This window comes from Coregonus clupeaformis, chromosome 36 (assembly GCF_020615455.1).
Source record: "Coregonus clupeaformis isolate EN_2021a chromosome 36, ASM2061545v1, whole genome shotgun sequence".
NCBI lineage: Eukaryota > Metazoa > Chordata > Actinopteri > Salmoniformes > Salmonidae > Coregonus > Coregonus clupeaformis.
In genome coordinates, this window is record NC_059227.1 from 718,724 (window position 1) to 744,962 (window position 26,239).

Genomic DNA, 26,239 nt, shown 5'->3' on the forward strand with positions numbered 1-26,239 from the left:
AACGGCTGACTCCGGTGAGACGTGGGGTGGCGGTCTGTGTATATTAGTAAACGAGCTGGTGCATAAAATCTAATACAAAGGAAATCTTGAGGTTTTGCTCACCTGAGGTAGAGTGCCAGCATCGGTTAGTGGTGGTAAATAGACAGCTACGAAAAATATAGATGAAAATTATTTTGGTAAATAGTGTGGTCATGATAAGCTGTAGACCACACTATTTACCAAAATAATTTTCATCTATATTTTTCGTAGCTGTCTATTTACCACCACTAACCGATGCTGGCACTAAGATTGCGCTCAATGAGCTGTATAAGGCCATAAGCAAACAGGAAAACACTCATCCAGAGGCAGCGCTCCAAGTTTCCGGGGACTTTAATGCAGGGAAACTTAAATCCGTTCTACCTAATTTCTACCAGCATGTTAAATGTGCAACCAGAGGGAAAAAAACTCTAGACCACCTTTACTCCACACACAGAGACGTGTACAAAGCTCTCCTTCGCCCTCCATTTTGCAAATCTGACCATAATTATATCCTCCTGATTCCTGCTTGTAAGCAAAAACTAAAGCAGGAAGCACCAGTGACTCGGTTAATAAGGAAGTGGTCAGATGACGCAGATGCTAAGCTACAGGACTGTTTTGCTAGCACAGACAGGAATATGTTCCGTGATTCTTCCGATGGCATTGAGGAGTACACCACATCAGTCACTGGCTTCATCAATAAGTGCATCGATGACGTCGTCCCCACAGTGACTGGTACGTACAGTTGAAGTTGGAAGTTTACATACACCTTAGCCAACTACATTTTAAACTCAGTTGTTCACAATTCCTGACATTTCATCCTAGTAACAATACCCTGTCTTAGGTCAGTTAGAATCACCACTTTATTTTAAGAATGTGAAATGTCAGAATAATTGAAGAGAGAATGATTTATTAATTTCATCACATTCCCAGTGGGTCAGAAGTTTACATACACTCAATTAGTATTTGGTAGCGTTGCCTTTAAATTGTTTAACTTCGGTGAAATGTTTCGGGTAGCCTTCCACAAGCTTCCCACAATAAGTTGGGTGAATGTTGGCCCATTCCTCCTGACAGAGCTGGTGTAACTGAGGTCAGGTTTGTAGGCCTCCTTGCTCGCACATGCTTTTTCAGTTCTGCCCACAGAGGTCAGGGCTTTGTGATGGCCACTCCAATACCTTGATGTTGTTGTCCTTAAGCCATTTTGCCACAACTTTGGAAGTATGCTTGGGGTCATTGTCCGTTTGGAAGACCCATTTGCGACCAAGCTTTAACTTCCTGACTGATGTCTTGAGAAGTTGCTTCAATATATCCACATCATTTTCCTTCCTCATGATGCCATCTATTTTGTGAAGTGCACCAGTCCCTCATGCAGCAAAGCACCCCCATAGCATGATGCTGTCACGGTTGGGATGGTGTTCTTCGGCTTGCAATAGTACCCCTTTTTCCTGGAAACATTTTTGTTTCATCAGACCAGAGGACATTTCTCCAAAAAGTATGATCTTTGTCCCCATTTGCAGTTGCAAACCGTAGTCTGGCTTTTTTATGGCGGTTTTGGAGCAGTGACTTCTTCCTTGCTCTGTGGCCTTTCAGGTTATGTCGATATAGGACTTGTTTTACTGTGGATATAGATACTTTTGTACCTGTTTCCTCCAGCATCTTCACAAGGTCCTTTGCTGTTCTGGGATTGATTTGCACTTTTCGCACCAAACTACATTAATCTCTAGGAGACAGAACGCGTCTCCTTCCTGAGCGGTATGGCGGCTGCGTGGTCCCATGTTGTTTATACTTGCGTACTATTGTTTGTAGAGATGAACGTGGTACCTTCAGGCAATTGGAAATTGCTCCCAAGGATGAACCAGACTTGTGGAGGTCTACAATATTTTTTCTGAGGTCTTGGCTGATTTCTTTTGATTTTCCCATGATGTCAAGAAAAGAGGTACTGAGTTTGAAGGCAGGCCTTGAAATATATCCACAGGTGTACACCTCCAATTGACACATTATGTCAATTAGCCTACCAGAAGCTTCTAAAGCCATGACATCATTTTCTGGAATTTTCCAAGCTGTTTAAAGGCACAGTCAACTTAGTGTATGTAAACTTCTGACCCACTGGAATTGTGAATTACAGTGATTTATAAGATAATTAATCTGTCTGTAAACAATTGTTGGAAAAATTACTTGTCATGCACAAAGTAGATGTCCTAACCGACTTGCCAAAACTATACTTTGTTAACAAGAAATTTGTGGAGTGGTTGAAAAACAAGTTTTATTGACTCCAACCTAAGTGTATGTAAACCTCCGACTTCAACTGTACATACTCCGACCAGAAGCCATGGATTACAGGCAACATCCGCACTGAGCTAAAGTGTTGAGCTGCCGCTTTCAAGGAGCGCGACTCTAACCTGGACGCTTATAAGAAATCCCACTATGCCCTCCGACGAACCATCAATCAGGCAAAGAGTCAATACAGGACTAAGATTGAATCATACTACACCGGCTCCGACGCTCGTCGGATGTGGCAGGGCTTGCAAACTATTACAGACTACAAAGGGAAGCACAGACACGAGCTGCCCAGTGACATGAGCCTACCAGACGAGATAAATCACTTCTATGCAAGCAACACTGAAGCATGCATGAGAGCATCAGCTTTTCCGGATGATTAAGACTTTTAAGCAGGTCAACATTTACAAAGGCGCAGGGCCAGACGGATTACCAGGATGTGTACTCCGAGCATGCGCTGACCAACTGGCAGTTGTCTTCACTGACTTTTTCAACATGTCCCTGACTAAGTCTGTAATAACATGTTTCACGCAGACCACCATAGTCCCTGTGGCCAAGAACACTAAGAACCTGCATAAATGACTACCAACCCGTAGCACTCACATCTGTAGCCATGAAGTATGAAACATTTATACACTCAATAACTGTAAGTAAAAGCATCTGCTAATTGACTAAAATGTAATGAAGTGCTTTGAAAGGCTGGTCATGGCTCACATCAACACCATTATCCCAGAAACGCTAGTCGCACTCCAATTTGCATACCGCCCCAACATATCCACAGATGATGCAATCTGTATTGCGCTCCACACTGCCCTTTCCCACCTGGACAAAAGGAACACCTGCGTGAGAATGCTATTCGTTGACTACAGCTCAGCGTTCAACACCATAGTGCCCTCAAAGCTCATCACTAAGCTAAGGACCCTGGGACTAAACACCTCCCTCTGCAACTGAATCCTGGACTTCCTGAAGGGCCGCCCCCAGGTGGTAAGGGTAGTCAACAACACATCTGCCATGCTGATCCTCAACACGGGGGACCCTCAGGGGTGCGTGCTCAGTCCCCTCCTGTACTCCCTGTTCACCCATGACTGCATGGCCAGGCACCACTCCAACACCATCATTAAGTGACGACACAACAGTGGTAGGCCTGATCACCGACAATGATGAGCCCGCCTATAGGGAGGAGGTCAGAGACCTGGCCGTGTGGTGTCAGAATAACAACCTTTCCCTCAACTTGATCAAGACAAAGGAGATGATTGTCGACTACAGGGAAAAAAAGAGAACTGAGCACGCCCCCATTCTCATCTACGGGGTTGTAGTGGAACAAGTTGAGCGCTACAAGTTCCTTGGTGTCCACATCACCAACAAACTATCATGGTCCAAAAAAACCAAGACAGTCGTGAAGAGGGCACGACAAAGCCCATTCCCCCTCAGGAGACTGAAAATAATTGGCATGGGTTCTCAGATCCTCAGTTATACAGAGCATCCTTAAGGTTGCATCACTGCCTGTTATGGCAACTGCTCGGCCTCCGACCACAAGGCCCTACAGAGGGTAGTGCGTCACTGGGGCCATGCTTCCTGCCATCCAGGATCTCTATACCAGGCGGTGTCAGAGGAAGGCCCTAAAAATTGTCAGACTCCAGCCACGCTAGTCATGGACTGTTCTCTCTGCTACCACACTGCAAGCGGTACCAGAGCGCCAAGACTAGGTCCAAAAGGCCTCTTAACAGCTTCTACCCCCAATCCGTAAGACTCCTGAACAGCTAATCATGGCTACCCAGACTATTTGCATTGTTCCATCCCACCCCCTCTTTTACGCTGCCACTACTCTGTTTATAATCTATGCATAGTCACTTTACCTCTACCCACATGTACATATTACCTCAATTACCTCGACTAACCAGTGCCCCCGCACATTGACTCTGTACCGGTACCCCCTGTATATAGCCTCCCTACTTTTATTTTTATTTACTGCTGCTCTTAATATTTTTTTTTCTTCAATTTTTTACCTATCCATTTTTTACTTAACACTCATTTTCTTAAAACTGCATTGTTTACATTTACATTTACGTCATTTAGCAGACGCTCTTATCCAGAGCGACTTAGTTAGTGCATACATTATTCTTTATTTTTATTTTCATACTGGCCCCCCGTGGGAATCGAACCCACAACCCTGGCGTTGCAAACACCATGCTCTACCAACTGAGCTACCTCCCTGCCGGCCATTCCCTCCCCTACCCTGGACGACGCTGGGCCAATTGTGCGCCGCCCCATTGGTCTCCCGGTTGCGGCCGGCTACAGCAGAGCCTGGATTCGAACCAGGATCTCTAGTGGCACAGCTAGCACTGCGATGCAGTGCCTTAGACCACTGCGCTACTCGGCATTGTTGGTTTAGGGCTTGTAAGTAAGCATTTCACTAAGGTCTACACCTGTTGTATTCGGCGCATGTGGCAAATAACATTTGATTTGATCATAGTAGGCTATTTACTGTGCTTTATTTGACAACTGAACAGCAATTGTTGACTAGTTTGTAAAAGGTGTGGAACTGACTGAATATATGTCCATGGTATCGCATCGGGACAAGTAAACCAAAGGATTTCCTAAGTTTCCTTGCCTAGGATGTCGGTGCTTGCCACTGTGAGTGACTCATCAGTTAGTGTAGTCTACCGAATGGTATCGGTTACTGTGAGAACTGTTTATTTGGCTCCCTCATTTGCATAGGCTACTGGTAGGCCAAAGCTTTTTGGCGATTATCTGCAGATAAATTATGAAAACAATCACTGCAGGAATAATGGGAAGTTGAGAGCCTCATTCTGGTCCAAATATGATCTTTAGGGCCCTCATGGAATCCAGACACGGAATGCAACAATATAAAAAAATGTATTGACCTTAGTAGAGATTCAACTAAATGTATTGAAAATTAATTAATTTTCCAAAGTTTTTTACAAGACATGAATAGAATTCATCAGTGATTTGTATTTCCTGCAACTTTAGTTGCAATGAGAATGCCCCTGTGTGTGATGCGCTTGTCTACCACATTGTGTAGCCGTTAGCGAGGATACTAACGAAAACATTTCTTATTGTAGATGGAAAGGCTTTCCCAAAAACCTTTTCAATTAAATGTTAACTACAAAGTATCTGTTGCTTACCTGACAGAATTATATAATGATTATTTTCATCAATCCAGTGGGTATTTGTTTAGCAAACTCTACCATCACATGTGCACTACAAAAACACATATAAACGACAGCCTCTTGCTAGGTGCGCACATGAATTAAAGGGTAACTATACCCAATAATCTAAATTTTTCCTGTGAAAGTGACTGAGCAGAGACCTGAAACTGGGAAAAACGGAAGTCTTGAAAAACAAAACCGTGAGTTTATTTTTTTTGTTAATGTGGGCAATTTACTTAAATTTTTATATTTTAAGAAAATACATAATTTGAAGAACAAACATAGTGGCAATTAATATCTTGTAGTACAACTGTAAATAAGACTACTCTCAAGATAAGACCTACAGATTCATACTACAGCTATGACAAAGTTTGTATTGGTAGTAGTATGAGTTGGGGATATGCCGGTTCATTGTTTAGCTAACTAGCTACATGTCTAAACAAAATACTCCACTTCGGCCGGATTATTACATGACCCATCACATTAGCAGGTGTGTGTGGGGGTGAATACGGCCATCGATTCATGAACATGTGTAAATGTATTTGTATTTATTATGGATCCCCTTTAGCTGCTGTCAAGGCTGCAGCTACTCTTCCTGGGGTCCAGCAAAATTAAGGCAGTTATACATTTAAAAAAACATTACAATACATTCATAACAGATTTCACAGCACACTGTGTGCCCTCAGGCCCATACTCCACTACCACAAATCTACAATACAAAATCCATGCGTACGTGTGTGTGTATAGAGCGTATGTTATCGTGTGTGTATGCATGTCTGTGCCTATGTTTTGTGTTGCTTTACAGTCCCCGCTGTTCCATAAGGTGTTTTTAAAATCTGATTCTACTGCTTGCATCAGTTGCCTGATGTGGAATAGACAATAGTGTCTAGACAATAGTGACCTATCCGCTTAGCTAGATGTGGGTGAGGGGTGGTTATAGCATTTCCTTCACATGACCCATCAATTTAGACTAGTCTGTCAGGTAAGCGTCATCTAATAACGATAAAATATTTAACATTTTTATCTGGACACTTTATGTTTTTGATATTGCTACTATGCAAGTACTATCACTGTACCGTTTACACCTTCTGTATCGTGTGCATGTGACAAACAGATTTTATTTGATATAGTGTGTTTACCACATGACCTCACTTGTGAATCCTTAAAGAGATGGGTGGGACTAAGGCTTAAGAGGGTGTGAACGATGCTGAATGGGTGTAGACAAAGAAGAGCTCTCCAGTAGGGCCATTTTCTCAAGTGGGGTTACAAGTTTATCAACTTTAAAAGCAGAATTACTTTCCCGTTGTTCCTCAACTGCAGTGTAGGACCTGTTTCTTTGTTAACTGCTCAACACAGAATAGCCACATGTGCGCACTCCCTCAGAAATCGTTTGGAGAAAATATCCTTTTTATTTTATTCAGCTATGTTCAATTGTATTCTTTGTACTAGAAAATAATATTTAAAAAATGCCACGGAATACTAAGCAAATCTTGTCTGCCAAATGATCTAGTGTCACCGCCATATCGCATAGCCAGATCAGGGCATAACATAAGGACAACTCGGCTATTCTGTTCTTCTGAAATAGGCTACATTTTCTTTGTATCATGTTTCCTTAGCCTGTCTAAAGTAAATAATGGATTTATTGTGATGGTGTAGGCCAGTGGTCACCAACCTTTTCTGAGTCAAGATCACTTTCGCATTAAAAAAAAGCAAGCTATCTACCACTCAGATTTTTTTTTAAACCTGACTTAAAAAATGTAAGCCAATGCTAAATTTATAAAAACTGTTCTGTAGGAATTAGGTTTGTGCAGTAGGCCTAATACATTATCACAGCACAGACCATATTATATTTCAGAACTCGAGCTTTGATAACAAAATATACTGAACATAAATATAAACGCAACAATTTCAAAGATTTTACTGAGTTAGTTCATATAAGGAAATCTGTCAATTGAAATAAATTGATTAGGCCCTAATCTATGGATGTCACATGACTGGGAATACAAATATGCATCTGTTGGTCACAGATGTCTTTAAAAAAAATTGGGGCGTGGATCAGAAAACCAGTCAGTATCTGGTGCAGGGTTCACACAAGGTGCTTAAAGTACTTGAATTACCTTGAAAATTTGACATTTTCTCAAATTGGTACTTGAAAAATGTAAATGGCAGGAGAACAGAAAATGATCAAATATGTTAATATCAAATCATTTTAGAAACATTTATTGGTCTTGCAAATTAATTTCCAGGCTAGTTTAATTTTTTCATGTGTTTCGAGCTCTAGTTGCCAGGTTAGCTCGCTCATTAAACCCACACTGTCACTCAGCCAGGCAGGTACAGAACTGACTGATTAGGCGCCACCAAACATCACATCGATAGCTAAAATGCCGGGCAAATGTAAATTCAACTCTTCCTGGCAGGATATTGATGTTTATGAATGGGTTATGCCAGACCCAACCAGGGATGTAGTGGAGGATAAACGCCGTTTACGCACCATTTTTTATTTGTGAAATAGCGTTTACTCACCTTTTTTTTTTTTTTTAATTTGTTAATTATCGTTGATTCGACTGCAAACGAGTGGAATCATGAATTATTCATGTGTGCTTGTCATGTTTGCCTGCTCCCATGTATTTGCTTTGTTAGCAGTGCATTCATTTACCACTCTGTCCAACGGTAAACTCCGCCCACGACATAGGCCGAGAGGTGAAACGAACTACCTCAGCCCAGACCTACAGTGGCAAGTAGCAGAGATGTCACGAACAGTGGGAATTATTTTAACATCCCTCGACTCCTGCCGTGCCAACAGACATCCCCCCCAGACAATCAGCAGGAGCAGTTGACTGAAATTAAGCTAGCTATAATCAAAATAGATGGGCTACTATAAGTTCTCATAACAAAATAAATGTTCTTTATAGAGAGTAGTGAGACAGACCGTGGTGAGTCAGGCTGCAATGAAGGAGGCAAAGGAGATACACAGAGAGAGGAAACATTTGAAGCAAGCAGGGAGAAAGGTTAATAGTACATTCAAGAAAGTTAAAGCTAGGTTGCAAATGCGTCTTCCAAATGGACAATGACCCCAAGCATACATTTACATCATTTAGCAGACGCTCTTATCCAGAGCGACTTACATTATTATTAATTTTTTTTCATACCCCCTGTGGGAATCGAACCCACAACCCTGGCGTTGCAAACGCCATGCTCTATCAACTGAGCTACATCCCTGCCGGCCATTCCCTCCCCTACCCTGGACGACGCTGGGCCAATTGCGCGCCGCCCCATGGGTCTCCCGGTCACGGCCGGCTACGACAGAGCCTGGATTCGAACCAGGATCTCTAGTGGCACAGCTAGCACTGCGATGCAGTGCCTTAGACCACTGCGCCACTCAGGAGACATACTTCCAAAGTTGTGGCAAAATGGCTTAAGGACAACAAAGTCAAGGTATTGGAGTGGCCATCACAAAGCTCTGACCTCCAATCCTATAGAAAATGTGTGCGCAGAACTGAAAAAGCGTGTGTGAGCAAGGAGGCCTACAAACCTGACTCAGTTACACCAGCTCTGTCAGGAGGAATGGGCCAAAATTCACTCAACTTATTGTGGGAGGCTTGTGGAAGGCTACCTGAAACGTTTGACCCAAGTTAAACAATTTAAAGGCAATGCTACCAAATACTAATTGAGTGTATGTAAACTTCTGACCCACTGGGAATGTGATGAAAGAAATAAAAGCTGAAATAAATCATTCTCTCTACTACTGACATTTCACATTCCTAACGGACCTAAGACTGGGATTTCTTTTTAGGATTAAATGTCAGGAATTGTGAAAAACAAAGTTTACATGTATTTGTTTAAGGTGTATGTAAACTTCCGACTACAACTGTGTGTGTATTTACAGTGGGGAAAAAAAGTATTTAGTCAGCCACCAATTGTGCAAGTTCTCCCACTTAAAAAGATGAGAGAGGCCTGTAATTTTCATCATAGGTACACGTCAACTATGACAGACAAATTGAGAAAAGAAAATCCAGAAAATCACATTGTAGGATTTTTAATGAATTTATTTGCAAATTATGGTGGAAAATAAGTATTTGGTCACCTACAAACAAGCAAGATTTCTGGCTCTCACAGACCTGTAACTTCTTCTTTAAGAGGCTCCTCTGTCCTCCACTCGTTACCTGTATTAATGGCACCTGTTTGAACTTGTTATCAGTATAAAAGACACCTGTCCACAACCTCAAACAGTCACACTCCAAACTCCACTATGGCCAAGACCAAAGAGCTGTCAAAGGACACCATAAACAAAATTGTAGACCTGCACCAGGCTGGAATGACTGAATCTGCAATAGGTAAGCAGCTTGGTTTGAAGAAATCAACTGTGGGAGCAATTATTAGGAAATGGAAGACATACAAGACCACTGATAATCTCCCTCGATCTGAGGCTCCACGCAAGATCTCACCCCGTGGGGTCAAAATGATCACAAGAACGGTGAGCAAAAATCCCAGAACCACACGGGGGGACCTAGTGAATGACCTGCAGAGAGCTGGGACCAAAGTAACAAAGCCTACCATCAGTAACACACTACGCCGCCATGGACTCAAATCCTGCAGTGCTAGACGTGTCCCCCTGCTTAAGCCAGTACATGTCCAGGCCCGTCTGAAGTTTGCTAGAGTGCATCCAGAAGAGGATTGGGAGAATGTCATATGGTCAGATGAAACCAAAATATAACTTTTTGGTAAAAACTCAACTCGTCGTGTTTGGAGGACAAAGAATGCTGAGTTTCATCCAAAGAACACCATACCTACTGTGAAGCATGGGAGTGAAAACATCATACTTTGGGGCTGTTTTTCTGCAAAGGGACCAGGACGACTGATCCGTGTAAAGGAAAGAATGAATGGGGCCATGTATCGTGAGATTTTGAGTGAAAACCTCCTTCCATCAGCAAGGGCATTGAAGATGAAACGTGGCTGGGTCTTTCAGCATGACAATGATCCCAAACACACCGCCCGGGCAACGAAGGAGTGGCTTCGTAAGAAGCATTTCAAGGTCCTGGAGTCTCCAGATCTCAACCCCATAGAAAATCTTTGGAGGGAGTTGAAAGTCCGTGTTGCCCAGCGACAGCCCCAAAACATCACTGCTCTAGAGGAGATCTGCATGGAGGAATGGGCCAAAATACCAGCAACAGTGTGTGAAAACCTTGTGAAGACTTACAGAAAACGTTTGACCTGTGTCATTGCCAACAAAGGGTATATAACAAAGTATTGAGAAACTTTTGTTATTGACCAAATACTTATTTTCCACCATAATTTGCAAATAAATTCATTAAAAATCCTACAATGTGATTTTCTGGATTTTTTTTCCTCATTTTGTCTGTCATAGTTGACGTCTACCTATGATGAAAATTACAGGCCTCTCTCATCTTTTTAAGTGGGAGAACTTGCACAATTGGTGGCTGACTAAATACTTTTTCCCCCCACTGTATATTTGCGAGTAAAAAAAAAAAACATGGATTGGAAGTGATGCAGACTAATACATTGATGGAAGTTACAATCTAACTGCAATATTAATGCTGATCTACCCCCCTAAGAATGAAATAAAAAATAAAGTAACTGTTAAAACCGTTTTAAATAGGCCAACATTCATTATTTTTATTAACTTTATTTTCATGTAGATAAACGTTACCTAATAGCGGGAGTGTTTACAAATGATTATAAGCAATTGTTTTGCTAACTTAGTCTGTCTACATCTCCTCTTTCTTACTGTCATGTGATGCTCGAGCATCTAATACACAGGATGTAGAAGCGCTAGCCTATAGGCTATGGCACTTCAATGATTGTCAATTTCATCTTCATACTATCGCATAGCTGTCTCTCTACCCTTCATACTTTCCTTGTCAATTCATTATCTTATAGCCTACTTTCAGAGCTTAAGGGAGGCCTAGGTTTTTTAATACTTTTTAAGGATAAATATATTTGCTTGTGTGTCTGACAAGCTGGTGGCTTTGATTGACGTGTCCTTTTACGGAGGTGTGCGTGTGTGAGTTAGCAGACTCTCTCTATAGGCCTATATGTGACTGCCTTGATTCGGTCTTATGTAGCAAAATTTGAAATTGTATTTTTTACATTGGATAAAAGTAGAGACTCAGAGCTAGAAAATGGTATATCATACACTGCAGTTGAGGAACAATGATAAACTTGTAACCCCACTTTTGAGAAAATGGCCCTACTGGAGAGCTCTTCTTTGTCTACACCCATTCAGCATCGTTCACACCCTCTTAAGCATTAGTCCCACCCATCTCTTTAAGGATTCACAAGTGAGGCCATGTGGTATTTTTTTATTTTTTATTTTTTATTTCACCTTTATTTAACCAGGTAAGCCAGTTGAGAACAGGTTCTCATTTACAACTGCGACCTGGCCAAGATAAAGCAAAGTAGTGCAATAAAAACAACACAGAGTTACATATGGGGTAAAAAAAAACATAAAGTCAGAAATACAACAGAAAATATATATACAGTGTGTGCAAATGTAGCAAGTTATGGAGGTAAGGCAATAAATAGGCTATAGTGCAGAATAATTACAATAGTATTAACACTGGAATGCTAGATGTGCAAGAGATTATGTGCAAATAGAGATACTGGGGTGCAAAAGAGCAAATTAAATAACAATATAGGGATGAGGTAGTTGGGTGGGCTAATTTCAGATGGGCTGTGTACAGGTGCAGTGATCGGTAAGGTGCTCTGACAACTGATGCTTAAAGTTATTGAGGGAGATAAGAGTCTCCAGCTTCAGAGATTTTTGCAATTCGTTCCAGTCATTGGCAGCAGAGAACTGGAAGGAATGGCGGCCAAAGGAGGTGTTGGCTTTGGGAATGACCAGTGAGATATACCTGCTGGAGCGCAGACTACGGGTGGGTGCTGCTATGGTGACCAATGAGCTAAGATAAGGCGGGGATTTGCCTAGCAGTGATTTATAGATGGCCTGGAGCCAGTGGGTTTGACGACGAACATGTAGTGAGGACCAGCCAACAAGAGCGTACAGGTCACAGTGGTGGGTAGTGTATGGGGCTTTGGAGACAAAACGGATGGCACTGTGATAGACTACATCCAATTTGCTGAGTAGAGTGTTGGAGGCTATTTTGTAAATGACATCGCCGAAGTCAAGGATCGGTAGGATAGTCAGTTTTACGAGGGCATGTTTGGCAGCATGAGTGAAGCAGGCTTTGTTGCGAAATAGGAAGCCGATTCTAGATTTAACTTTGGATTGGAGATTCTTTATGTGAGTCTGGAAGTTGAGTTTACAGTCTAACCAGACACCTAGATATTTGTAGTTGTCCACATACTCTAGGTCAGACCCGTCGAGAGTGGTGATTCTAGTCGGGTGGGCGGGTGCTAGCAGCGTTCGATTGAAAAGCATGCATTTAGTTTTACTAGTGTTTAAGAGCAGTTGAAGGCTACTGAAGGATTGTTGTATGGCATTGAAGCTCGTTTGGAGATTTGTTAACACAGTGTCCAATGAAGGGCCAGATGTATACAAAATGGTGTCGTCTGCGTAGAGGTGGATCTGAGAGTCACCAGCAGCAAGAGCGACATCATTGATATACACGGAGAAAAGTGTCGGCCCAAGAATTGAACCCTGTGGCACCCCCATAGAGACTGCCATAGGTCCAGACAACAGGCCCTCCGATTTGACACACTGAACTCTATCTGAGAAGTAGTTGGTGAACCAGGCGAGGCAGTCATTTGAGAAACCAAGGCTATTTAGTCTGCCAATAAGAATGCGGTGGTTGACAGAGTCGAAAGCCTTGGCCAGGTCGATGAAGACGGCTGCACAGTACTGTCTATTATCAATCGCGGTTATAATATCGTTTAGGACCTTGAGCGTGGCTGAAGTGCACCCGTGACCAGCTCGGAAACCGGATTGCATAGCGGAGAAGGTACGGTGGTATTCGAAATGGTCGATGATCTGTTTAACTTGGCTTTCGAATACTTTCGAAAGGCAGGGCAGGATGGATATAGGTCTGTAGCAGTTTGGATCTAGAGTGTCACCCCCTTTGAAGAGGGGGATGACCGCGGCAGCTTTCCAATCTCTGGGGATCTCAGACGTTATGAAAGAGAGGTTGAACAGACTAGTAATAGGGGTTGCGACAATTTCGGCGGCTAGTTTTAGGAAGAAAGGGTCCAGATTGTCTAGCCCAGCTGATTTGTAGGGGTCCAGATTTTGCAGCGCTTTCAAAACATCAGCTGTCTGAATTTGTGTGAAGGAGAAGCGGGGGGGCATGGGCAAGTTGCAGCAGAGGGTGCAGAGTTGGTGGCCGGGTTAGTGGTAGCCAGATGGAAAGCATGGCCAGCTGTAGCAAAATGCTTGTTGAAATTCTCGATTATTGTAGATTTATCGGTGGTGATAGTGTTTCCTAGCCTCAGTGCAGTGGGCAGCTGGGAGGAAGTGCTCTTATTCTCCATGGACTTTACAGTGTCCCAAAACTTTTTGGAGTTAGTGCTACAGGATGCAAATTTCTGTTTGAAAAAGTTAGCCTTTGCTTTCCTGACTGCTTGTGTATATTGGTTCCTAACTTCCCTGAAAAGTTGCATATCGCGGGGGCTATTTGATGCTAATGCTGTACGCCACAGGATGTTTTTGTGCTGGTCAAGGGCAGTCAAGTCTGAGGAGAACCAGGGGCTATATCGGTTCTTAGTTCTGTATTTTTTGAATGGGGCATGTTTATTTAAGATTGAGAGGAAATTACTTTTAAGGAACAACCAGGCATCCTCTACTGACGGAATGAGATCTATATCCATCCAGGATACCTGGGCCAGGTCAATTAGGAAGGCCTCCTCGCTAAAGTGTTTTAGGGAGCGTTTGACAGTGATGAGGGGTGGTCGTTTGACCGCGGACCCGTTACGGACGCAGGCAATAAGTCAGTGATCGCTGAGATCCTGGTTGAAGACAGCTGAGGTGTATTTAGAGGGTATGTTAGTCAGGATGATATCTATGAGGGTACCCATGTTTAAGGATTTAGGGTTGTACCTGGTAGGTTCGTTGATAATTTGCGTGAGGTTGAGGGCATCTAGCTTGGATTGTAGAATGGCTGGGGTATTAAGCATATCCCAATTTAGGTCACCAAGCAGTACAAACTCAGAGGATAAATGGGGGGCAATCAATTCACATATGGTGTCCAGGGCACAGCTGGGGGCTGAGGGGGGTCTGTAGCAAGCGGCAACAGTGAGAGACTTATTTCTGGAAAGGTGGATTTTTAGAAGTAGAAGCTCAAACTGTTTGGGCACAGACCTGGATAGTATGATAGAGCTCTGCAGGCTATCTCTACAGTAGATTGCAACTCCACCCCCTTTGGCAGTTCTATCTAGACGGAAAATGTTATAGTTGGGGATGGAAATTTCAGAATTTTTGGTGGCCTTCCTGAGCCAGGATTCAGACACTGCTAGAAAACACACACTATATCAAATAAAATCTGTTTGTCACATGCACAGGATACAGAAGGTGTAAACAGTACAGTGATAGTACTTGCATAGTAGCAATATCAAAAACAGAAAGTGTCCAGATAAAATTTTTACATATTTTATCGTTATTAGATGATTTCTCAATTTGCAGTATATTTGCCAATTGGCTGTACAGCCAGACCTATTTGCCATCTCCTTTGCCTCATCACTGACAGACTTGTCTAAATTGATGGGTCATGTGAAGGAAATGCTATAACCACCCCTCACCCACATCTAGCTAAGTGGATAGGTCACTATTGTCTAGATGTGTACATATGTTCATGAAATACAATCGATGGCCGCAATCTCCCCCAGACACAACTGCTAATTTGATGGGTCATGTAATAATCCGGCCGAAGTGGAGTCTTTTTTTTGTTTAGACATGTAGCTAGCTAGCTAAACAATGAACCGGCATAACCCCAACTCATACTACTTCCAATACAAACATTGTCTTAGCTGTTGTAGGAACCTGCAGGTAGCTAAAGCTAACAAACTAGGTTAAATGTTAACTAGCTAACATTAGGCTATAAGTAGCAATGCAAATGGCTTTCTGATTCAAATAATATTACTACACAGATCATACCCGTAAGGTTAGCTAGTGAGCCAGCAAGCTAACGTTTGCTAGCTAACTAACTGTATGCTTTAACTTGCAATAAAATGACTTTCTGACAAAATTTAGAAATTTCTATCTGGAAAATGTAGCTAGAGTCTTAGCTGTATACATGGGTGTCAAGTCAAGACTGGAACCTTTTAACTCTGTTTTGTTTGTAGCTACACCTAGTTTGTCCATCTTTGTGTCTAGTCACTCAGATTTACACTGACCGTGGCTTGTGCAGATACTTTTTCCTACTGATCTTTCGATAGCGCCTGCTAAATTCACGGTCAGTGTGAACCGGAGTGACTTGACACAAAGCTGGCCGAACATCAATGTTGTTGAGAAAAGTAGCAAAACATTTGTAGTTCTCGATGGCTAACGTTATATCTTTCAATAACAGCGCGGTAGAAAGGACTGTCAACACATACTGAACAGGTCACGTTATAGACAGAAGCGTGCTACATGGCAGAACAATCCATGGCAACCTGGTTCAGGTTATCAATCAACATACCACGGTAGTTACAAACAGTACAGGAATTAAATCATCAACATGTATTGATCATATCTTTACTAATGATGCAGAAATTTGTTTGAAGCAGTATCCAAATCCATCGGATGTAGTGATCACAATATAGTAGCCATATCTAGGAAAACAATGTTCCAAAGGCTGGGCCCAATATTGTGTATTCGAGGTCATACAATAAGTTCTGTAGTGATTCTTATGTTTGTTGGTCTGTGGTGTGTCATGATGAACAACCAGACGCTGCACTTGACACATTTATGAAATTGCTTATCCCAGTTACTAATAAGCATGCACCCATTAAGAAAATTACTGTAAAAACTGTTCAATCCCTGTGGCTTGATGAGGAATTGAAAAATTGTATGGTTGAGAGGGATGAGGCAAAGGAGATGGCAAATAGGTCTGGCTGTACAGCCAATTGGCAAATATACTGCAAATTGAGAAATCATGTGACTAAACTGATCATGTGGGCGGTGCACAATTGGCCCAGCGTCGTCCAGGGTAGGGGAGGGAATGGCCGGCAGGGATGTAGCTCAGTTGATAGAGCATGGCGTTTGCAACGCCAGGGTTGTGGGTTCGATTCCCACGGGGGGCCAGTATAAAAAAATAAAAATAAAATAATATATGTATTCACTAACTGTAAGTCGCTCTGGATAAGAGCATCTGCTAAATGACGTAAATGTAAATGTAAAGAATGCTAGTAAAAAGCTTTGGAGCACCTTAAATGACATTTTGGGACAAAAGGCAATCATCATTTATTGAATCAGATGGCTCATTCATCACAAAACCCACTGATATTGCCAACTACTTTTAATAATTTTTTCATTGGCAAGATTAGCAAATTTAGGCATGACATGCCAGCAACAAACACTGACACTACACATCAAAGTGTGACCAAATTATGAAAGACAGGCATTGTAATTTTGAATTCTGTAAAGTAAGTGTGGAAGAGGGGGAAAAAAGTATTATTGTCAATCAACAATGACAAGCCACCGGGGTCTGACAACTTGGATGGAAAATTAAAAAACAAACAGATAAAAATACACCTTATGGAACAGTGGGGACTGTGAAGCAACACAAACATAAACACATGCATACAAATACACGATAACATGTACACATGGATTTTGTGTTATAGATATGTGGGAGGAGAGGCCTGAGGGCACACACTTAATATGTTGTGAAATCTGTTATGAATGTATTGTAATGTTTAAATAAATGTTTAACTGCCTTAATTTTGCTGGACCCAAGGAAGACTATGTGGTCCTCTGTAGCTCAGCTGGTAGAGCACGGCGCTTGTAACGCCAAGGTAGTGGGTTCGATCCCCGGGACCACCCATACACAAAAATGTATGCACGCACGACTGTAAGTCGCTTTGGATAAAAGCGTCTGCTAAATGGCATATTATATTTATATTATATTATATTATATCCATAATTAATACAAAATACAAATCTCCCGGCATGTCCAGCTCATACATTCTCAGCCAATCATGGCTAGTGGGAAGGTTCCTGTCTTTTTTCCATGGTTAAACCAACTAGGCTCGTAATTTAACAATTGTATTTATGGATGGAATATACATTTTTTGATTAAGGCACATGAAAGTTCACATCATTTCTGCCAAAAAATGCATTTTGATAAAAAAATACATGTTTATGTTCAAATGCTGCTAATGTGAAGTAGTGACGTGCGACGTGCCTAGTTTACTGAAACAAGTCACATATGTCCATTCAGAAAGTTCCCTAAAGTAGTCTGTCCAGACTCTAACTTTGGAAAAATAATCAAATGCTCCTGTCATGACTTAATCTTGTAAAAGGCCTTTTCTCAGCAAGTCTGTTATTTTCGGTCGAATAATTAGGAACAAAAAAATACGAGCACGTCTTGTTTATGATGCCTTTCACACCAATTGTGAAATATCGTACTGCCACAGTCTATTTTTTTATTCAATCAAATAAAATGTTATTTGTCACATGCGCTGAATGCAACAGGTGTAGATCTTACATTGAAATGCTTACTTAGAAGCCCTTAAACAACAATGCAGTTTTAAGAAAGAAAGCACAAAAAAATCACACACAAAAATACAATATAAAATAATACGAAATAAAAGTAACAAATAATTAAAGCGCAGCAGTAAAATTAACAATAGAGGCTATATACAGGGGGTACCGGTACTGAGTCAACGTGCGGGGGTACCGGTTAGTCGAGGTAATTGGGGTAATATGTACATGTAGGTAGAATTAAAGTGACTGCATAGATAATAAACAGAGTAGCAGCAGCGTAAAAGAGGGGGGTGGGGGCCAGTGCAAATAGTCTGGGTAGCCATTTGATTAGATGTTCAGGAGTCTTATTGCTTGGGGGTAGAAGCTGTTTAGAAGCCTCTTGGACTTAGACTTGGCGCTCCGGTACCGCTTACCGTGCGGTAGCAGGGAGAACAGTCTATGACTAGGGTGGCTGGAGTCTTTGACAATTTGTAGGGCCTTCCTCTGACACCGCCTAGTGTAGAGGTCCTGGATGGCAGGAAGCTTGGCCCCAGTGATTTACTGGGCTCCCGAGTGGCGCAGCGGTCTAAGGCACTGCATATCAGTGCTTGAGGCGTCACTACAGACCCCCTGGTTCGATTCCAGGCTGTATCACAACCGGCCGTGATTTGGAGTCCCATAGGGCGGCGCACAATTGGCACAGCGTCGTCCGGGTTTGGCCGGTGTAGGCCGTCATTGTAAATAAGAATTTGTTCTTAACTGACTTGCCTAGTTAAATAAAGGTTAAATAATAAATACATTAAATACACACTACCCTCTGTAGGGCCTTCCAGTCAGATGCCGAGCAGTTACCAAACCAGGCAGTGACGCAACCAGTCAGGATGCTCTTGATGGTGCAGCTGTAGAACCTTTTGAGGATCTGAGGACCCATGCCAAATCTTTCTAGTCTCCTTCGGGGCAATAGGTTTTGTCGTGCCCTCTTCACGACTGTCTTGGTGTGCTTGGACCATGTTAGTTTGTTGGTGGTGTGGACACCAATGAACATGAAGCTCTCAACCTGCTCCACTACTGCCCCGTCGATGAGAATGGGTGCGTGCTCGGTCCTCTTCTTTTTCCTGTAGTCCACAATCATCTCGTTTGTCTTGATCACGTTGAGGGAGAGGTTGTCCTGGCACCACACGGCCAGGTCTCTGACCTCCTCCCTATAGGCTGTCTTGTCGGTTGTCAGGCCTACCACTGTTGTGTCGTCGGCAAACTTAATAATGGTGTTTGAGTCTTGCCTGGCCATGCAGTCATGGGTGAACAGGGAGTACAGGAGGGGACTGAGCACGCACCCCTGAGGGGCCCCCGTGTTGAGGATCAGTGTGGCAGATGTGTTGTCACCTACCCTTACCACCTGGGGGCGGCCCGTCAGGAAGTCCAGGATCCAGTTGCAGAGGGAGGTGTTTAGTCCCAGGGTCCTTAGCTTAGTGATGAGCTTTGAGGGCGCTATGGTGTTGAACGCTGAGCTGTAGTCAATGAATAGCATTCTCACAAAGGTGTTCCTTTTGTCCAGGTGTGAAAGGGCAGTGTGGAGCGCGATCGAGATTGCATCATCTGGATCTGTTGGGGCGGTATGCAAATTGGAGTGGGTCTAGGGTTTCTGGGATAATGGTGTTGATGTGAGCCATGACCAGCACTTCATGGCTACAGACGTGAGTGCTACGGGTCGTTAGTCATTTAGGCAGGTTACCTTAGTGTTCTTGGGCACAGGGACTATGGTGGTCTGCATGAAACATGTTGGTATTACAGACTCAGTCAGGGAGAGGTTGAAAATGTCAGTGAAGACACTTGCCAGTTGGTCAGCACATGCTCAGAGTACACGTCCTGATAATCCGTATGGCCCTGCGGCCTTGTGAATGTTGACCTGTTTTAAAGGTCTTTCTCACATCAGCTACGGAGAGCGTGATCACACAGTCGTCCGGAACAGCTGATGCTCTCATGCATGTTTCAGTGTTACCTGCTTCGAAGCGAGCATAGAAGTAATTTAGCTCGTCTGGTAGGCTCGTGTCAATGGGCAGCTTGCGGCTGTGCTTCCCTTTGTAGTCTGTAATAGTTTGCAAGCCCTGCCACATCCGACGAGCGTCGGAGCCAGTGTAGTACGATTCGAGCTTAGTCCTGTATTGATGCATTGCCTGTTTGATGGTTCGTCGGAGGGCATAGCGGGATTTCTTATAAGCTTCCGGGTTAGAGTCCCACTCCTTGAAAGCGGCACTTCTACTCTTTAGCTCAGTGCAGATGTTGCCTGTAATCCATGGCTTCTGGTTGGGTTATGTATGTACAGTCACTGTGGGGATGACGTCATCGATGCACTTATTGATGAAGCCAGTGACTGATGTGGTGTACTCCTCATTGCCATCGGAAGAATCCCGGAACATATTCCAGTCTGTGCTAGCAAACAGTCCTGTAGCTTAGCATCTGCTTCATCTGACCACTTTTGTTTTGACTGAGTCACTTGTGCTTCCTGCTTTAGTTTTTGCTTGTAAGCAGGAATCAGGAGGATATAATTATGGTCAGATTTGCCAAATGGAGGGCGAGGGAGAGCTTTGTATGCATCTCTGTGTCTGGAGTAAAGGTGGTCTAGAGTTTCTTTCCCCTCTGGTTGCACATTTAACATGCTGGTAGAAATGAGGTAAAACTGATTTAAGTGTCCCTGCATTAAAGTCCCCGGCCACTAAGAGCGCCGCCTCTGGATGAGTGTTTTCCTGTTTGCTTATGGCCGTATACAGTTGATTCAGTGCGGTCTTAGTGCCGGCATTTGTTTGTGTTGGTAAATAGACAGCTACGAAGAATATAGATAAACTATCTTGGTAGATCGTGTGGTCTACAGCTTATGAGATACTCAGGCAAGCAAAACCTCGACTTCCTTAGATATCGTGCAGCAGCTGTTGTTTACAAGACCGCCACCCCTGGTCTTACCAGAGGCTGCTGTTCTATCATGCCTATACAGTGTATAACCCGCCAGCTGTGTGTTATTAATGTCTTCGTTCAGCCACGACTCAGTGAAACATAAGATATTCCAGTTTTTAATGTCCCGTTGGTAGGATATACGTGCCTGTAGTTCGTCCACTTTATTATCAAGAGATTGTAAGTAGGCCAATAGTATCGATGGCAAAGGCAGATTAGCCACTTGTCACCGGCTCTTTACCAAGCACCCCAATCTCCTTCCGTGATATCTCCTTTTCTTCTACTGCGAATGACGGGGATGAGTGCCCTGTCGGGTTCAAGGTGATAATCGCTGTTCTGATATCCAGAAGCTCTTTTCGGTCATAAGAGACGGTAGCAGCAACATTATATACAAAATAAGCACGGTTGGTTAAGAGTCCATAAAACGGCAGCCATCCAGACCAGTCTGCAAGTTAAGTTGAACGCATTTCTTGCTTTAAACTGTATAAGGGAATAAGGTTCCAAAGAATAATAACCATAGTTAGAAATAATTTGTACAACATTTAAAGTGTGACTGCCGGCGCAAGTCACAATAACTAATGTGATTGGGATGACCCATATAATGTAGGATACCGCTGATACGGTGCCTTAGCTGGCATTGGGAACAAAGTAGACTGTACGATAGGCTACTCCCAAGACTAATTCTACTTAGCTAGCTAGTTTGTAGCTGGCTATTGACTGACAACAATCGAGCAGCAACATTGTTTGATCCCCACAATCAATGACATCCCTGCAGCAGCCATACATTTCAACATGAGCATACTGAACCATGCGGGCAAGGTTCAAACACAGCTAGCGAGCACTCACTAAGAAAATATATCATAAAACGACAGCATAGCGAGAAACAGCTAGTTGCAGCATACTAGCAGTAGCAGCAAGCGGCAGCAGGATGTGTGAGCAGAACCGGTCAGCTTAAATGGACCGTCAAATAAGGTAAGCGTGATTGCACCAATTAGATGCTAGTAACAATCTCAGCTGATGCATCAGCCGAGGCGGGCACTCAGGTTCCCTTTCTGAACTGGCATCGCGTTATGGACACAATGGAATCTCTGGGAAATATCAATGCAATGGAAGGAATGAAACCTTTATTGGTTTTCTTTTTCATGCACACCAAGTATACCAGTTATTTGTGTCTGAAATTAACTTAAATGTTCCCCTCTAGGTGTTCGTCTGCATTCTTTTCGGAGGAGCGGACTGCACTGAGACAGAAGAGGCAGAAGATGCGTCTGCTACAGCAGAGGAAGCTTGCTGACGTGTCACACTGCAAAGACCTCCCCGATGAGATTCCCCTGCCGCTTGTCATAGGAACCAAAGTCACCGGTACAACACTTGTTTTTATGGCAACCAAAGTGACTTATTTAATATCAGCAGCCTTTACCCTAAAAGTAGCTATCATAGTCACTGGTAAAATATCTGCAAATCTGTAGTCTTAGCAACCAAAGTCACCTGCTCCAGATTAGATTTACTCGTTTTTGTATGTGCAGCCAGCTTTGAGTATTGATGATGTCTGTGTGTATTCCAGCTCGTCTCAGGGGAGGCCATGACGGCCTGTTCACTGGGCAGATTGATGCTGTGGATACCGGCGCTGCCACCTACCGTGTGACCTTTGACCGGAATGGGCTGGGCACACACACTGTGCCTGACTACGAAGTGCTGGTACGCCTGCCTGGCCTTCCTAACACTCATTCATTATTGATATGTTAGAACTGGGATTCTAACCACATCAGACATCACATACACAAACACATAAGTCTTTGTCCATCACTAGCAGTGCTGTTTCCTTTTCTTCCTCGATTACTCTCATATGCTTTGGGAAAATCAGCAGCAAGGGAGGGAGCATGTACAAGATATTGCCAATACCATGGTGATTTATTGCATTACCAGCTAGTTTATTAAAAATATATTGTGTTTTTTCCCTCTCCAGAGTAAAGAGCCTAACGAGACCATGCCCATCTCGACCTTCGCCCAGAAACAGAGACCCTCCCGCTTCCAGAACTTCATGACCCCACCTAGGGGGACTTACCCCTCCGCCACCACACCCGTCCTCATGGTAAGCAAGGAAACAAGGGTTTCAGTGCACATTATAGTTGTCTTTCCAGTTGTATTTTTGATCGTGTGAGATCACGTTGAACGCTTCATGTACTTTATTGCTATAAGATGATTTTGACTGACCCTTAAATTGAATATTGTTTTGTTTATTTGGAATTGACACATCTATTCCTGTGATAGGACAATGACCCCCTCATCAGCCAGTCTCCATGGAAAAGCAAATTCTTTGGAGTGGAAGAGGACACACTCGGTGGATTCCCTGTGAAGTTCCTCGTTCAAGCGGTGAGTGTTCCTGTCTTTGCCTCTGGGATCATATATCATAGTGTAAATATGTCCCACTAAAAATCTCTCCCTCTCCTCTATCTCCTAGACAAGGCTCTCCAAGATCCTTATGATCAAGAGGGAACACATCAAGCACTTGAAAGAAATGAACGCAGAGGCTGAAAAACTGGTATGGCCATAGATCATTCTATGACAGTATTATAACAGAACATTTTCATAACAGTATATTCAGTGAAAGAAATTGGAAATACGTGACAAAAAGTAAATGTATACCACTTAACATTGTGTTGTTTTCTTTGTAGAAGTCATACTCAATGCCTATAGGCCTGGAGTTCCAGAAGCGTTATGCCACCACAGTACTGAAGCTGGAGCAACTCAATAAGGACCTAAACAAGGTGCTGCACGAGGTCCAGCAGTTCTGCTGCGAGGTGAGGACATCTTTGATAGTTATGCAGCTAGATGTGTAACATGTAGCCATGCCTCTTATGAGTGTACTTAGCGAGAAGACATACTGAAGATGAGCAAAACGTCAGCAATAGTCGTTTTAGATTGTCATCAGCGAAGGGCATCTTAACATTTTTGTTTCCAAAGCTTATATGAACTCCTTTCTCTTCGGCTGCTCCCAGAACAGTTTTGCAACAATATGAATCTAAATATGCATGTCCCTGTGCCCTCTCCAGCTGGCCCCAGATCAGGGCATGGCGCTTGCGGACCAGCCCACAGAGCTGCGTCAGCGCTGTGAGGAAGAGGCCAAGGAGATGGTGCAGCAGACCAACTCCCTCTACGACGACCAGCAGTGTCTCTCTAACCCAAGCCTCAAACACCTCATCTCAGGTCTCACCGCCTTGTTGCTTCAGATCAAGGTTAGTATAAAGGCACACACACACAGCCTCACATCCCTAGTCAAGTTATTTGTTTGCCTGATCATGTATTTGTTTGTGCTCCAGTGTCTGGCTGAGGGAGGAGACCTGAACTCCTTCGAATTTAAATCGCTTACGGACTCTCTGAATGACATTAAGAGCTCAATAGACCCCTCCAACCTCAGGTGAGTGCCTCTACATTTCACATCCATTCTCTGCCCCAATGTTTCGTCTTATTTAGAGTTATGCAGGGAGATGGATGGCGGTGATAGAAGACTTCAGAGAAAGGGCTATAAATATGGCCAAGGTGGCAGGTGCATGTTCACATGGTCTAAATTTGTGTGTCTTGTCTGTGCAGTTGCTTCCAGAACAACGTAGAGATCCACGTAGCACACATCCAGAGTGGCCTGAGTCAGCTGGGAAACCTCCATGCCTTTGCCGCCAACAACACCAACATGGTCTGAAGCATGCATCCTTACCACACACAGAGAGCAGCCTGGTCAGCACCAACTAAGTGGAACATACACCATCTTGAATGACTGTAAAATAAAATATGTATTTTTTGGATCCCCTAACATGTCTTTGAAAATGATTTGTTTACTATAATGAAAACGGACTAACTTTCATGTCAAAAAATGGCCCTGGTCTCTAGACTAGATTGTGGTCACTGCGAGAATTCACACGTACATTTCTTGTTGTAGATTATTCTAAGGTGTCGTGCCACACAGTACGTTAAGCAGTTTCTATAATAATCCATATTTATTTTTGAGTGATAAAATAATATTTACCATTTGGAGCTTCCCTTTGAGTCAATGTTTGGTGTTCCTTTACTCCACTGGTAGTAAGCGCACGGGAGGCTAAAGAATGTTTTGTAATTTTTTTAAATTGTAGATATGTACAATACCTTTATGGTTACTAGGATTTATCATCAACATTTCTGTAACATACTCAAAGATGTTTGTATTTTTGTAAAAGGAGGATTGACAGTCTCGAACAGGGCATTGCTGTTGTTGAAAGCTCACATCAGGCCTACATCACTGATGTAACCGAAATTCAAATACAACACTGAGTTGATAAAGTTTGTTACCAGAATTTCTCAATTTCGCCATTGGTTTTGTAAATCTGTATATGGGAATCCCCCATGGCAATTGTAAATATTCCTTGCTGTCATTTTATATTAAACATATAGCAAAGCAAACTGATTTCATGCTTTTGTGACAATTTGATAAGGATAGGTGAAACAAATAGTACACAGCACGGGGACATTAAATGTCCTATATATTTTATTTTGCATGTTTGCAAACGAAGACAAATGTTTTATTGAAATATACAATAAATAACTGACCGGTTCATTTTGAAGTTATGAACCCACCACACTTTCTTTGTTGCTGTGACAGAAAATTCACATAATCACAAAAGTCAGACATGGCACTGTTTTCCCACTCTGAATCTCAATCAGAAAACTCCTGACTGGCACAAATAGGAAAGGAGTGGCCAAAGTTATCCGGTCTGGTCTTCACTTGAGGATGCTGGACTTGGCATGCTACGTGCTTTGGAGAGAACCTGCCGAAGTTGTTCTATGATGGAATCGGAGGGATTACCGATGGTTTTGTTCAGGGGGAAGTTGTCATATTCAACCAGGACATGTTTTGGCCCTGTGCTACCGCTAAAGTTGTTTTGGGACTTGATGTAATGTCCATTTTCCTTGTGATACAGATTAGCGTTGTTTCATTTGCTCAACTTTGCTCCTATTCCCCTCCATGGATGCATCATAAACACAAACGATAGTCGAGTGTATGTAGTTGACCCTTTTCCTGCGTAGTGTTATCTTAGCGTGTGTTTCTTCCACCTGGGTTTGAAGTGGTGGTCTGAAGTTGTCCCCGAGTGTGAAGTTGGGCATTCTCTGAATCTCTTGGGGCATTCGGTTATAGGGTTGCGTGAACGGGGCCATGGGGGTGTTGGCAGCAACAACGTTGGGATTAATGGACAAAGGCGACCCTTCCTGGCGACGGGACTTTGCGCATCGG

General features: G+C 43.0%; 1 protein-coding gene across 2 annotated transcripts in view; it reads left to right on the plus strand.

Annotated features, from left to right (window-relative positions):
• The window catches only part of LOC121552728 (protein lin-9 homolog), a 50,392-nt gene extending 24,875 nt beyond the window's left edge, over nucleotides 1-25,517 (plus strand). Inside the window, exons 7-15 of one of the 2 annotated variants that reach the window (XM_041865746.2) lie at nucleotides 22,184-22,341; nucleotides 22,544-22,677; nucleotides 22,946-23,071; nucleotides 23,251-23,352; nucleotides 23,441-23,521; nucleotides 23,655-23,780; nucleotides 24,033-24,215; nucleotides 24,300-24,397; nucleotides 24,571-25,517. In XM_041865746.2, the coding sequence (XP_041721680.1) occupies nucleotides 22,184-22,341; nucleotides 22,544-22,677; nucleotides 22,946-23,071; nucleotides 23,251-23,352; nucleotides 23,441-23,521; nucleotides 23,655-23,780; nucleotides 24,033-24,215; nucleotides 24,300-24,397; nucleotides 24,571-24,676 (1,114 nt within the window). In that variant the 3' untranslated portion in view covers nucleotides 24,677-25,517. The remainder of the gene's footprint in view (nucleotides 1-22,183; nucleotides 22,342-22,543; nucleotides 22,678-22,945; nucleotides 23,072-23,250; nucleotides 23,353-23,440; nucleotides 23,522-23,654; nucleotides 23,781-24,032; nucleotides 24,216-24,299; nucleotides 24,398-24,570) is intronic. The other variant, XM_041865747.2, reaches the window with a different exon arrangement.
• Nucleotides 25,518-26,239: the final 722 nt, after the last annotated feature.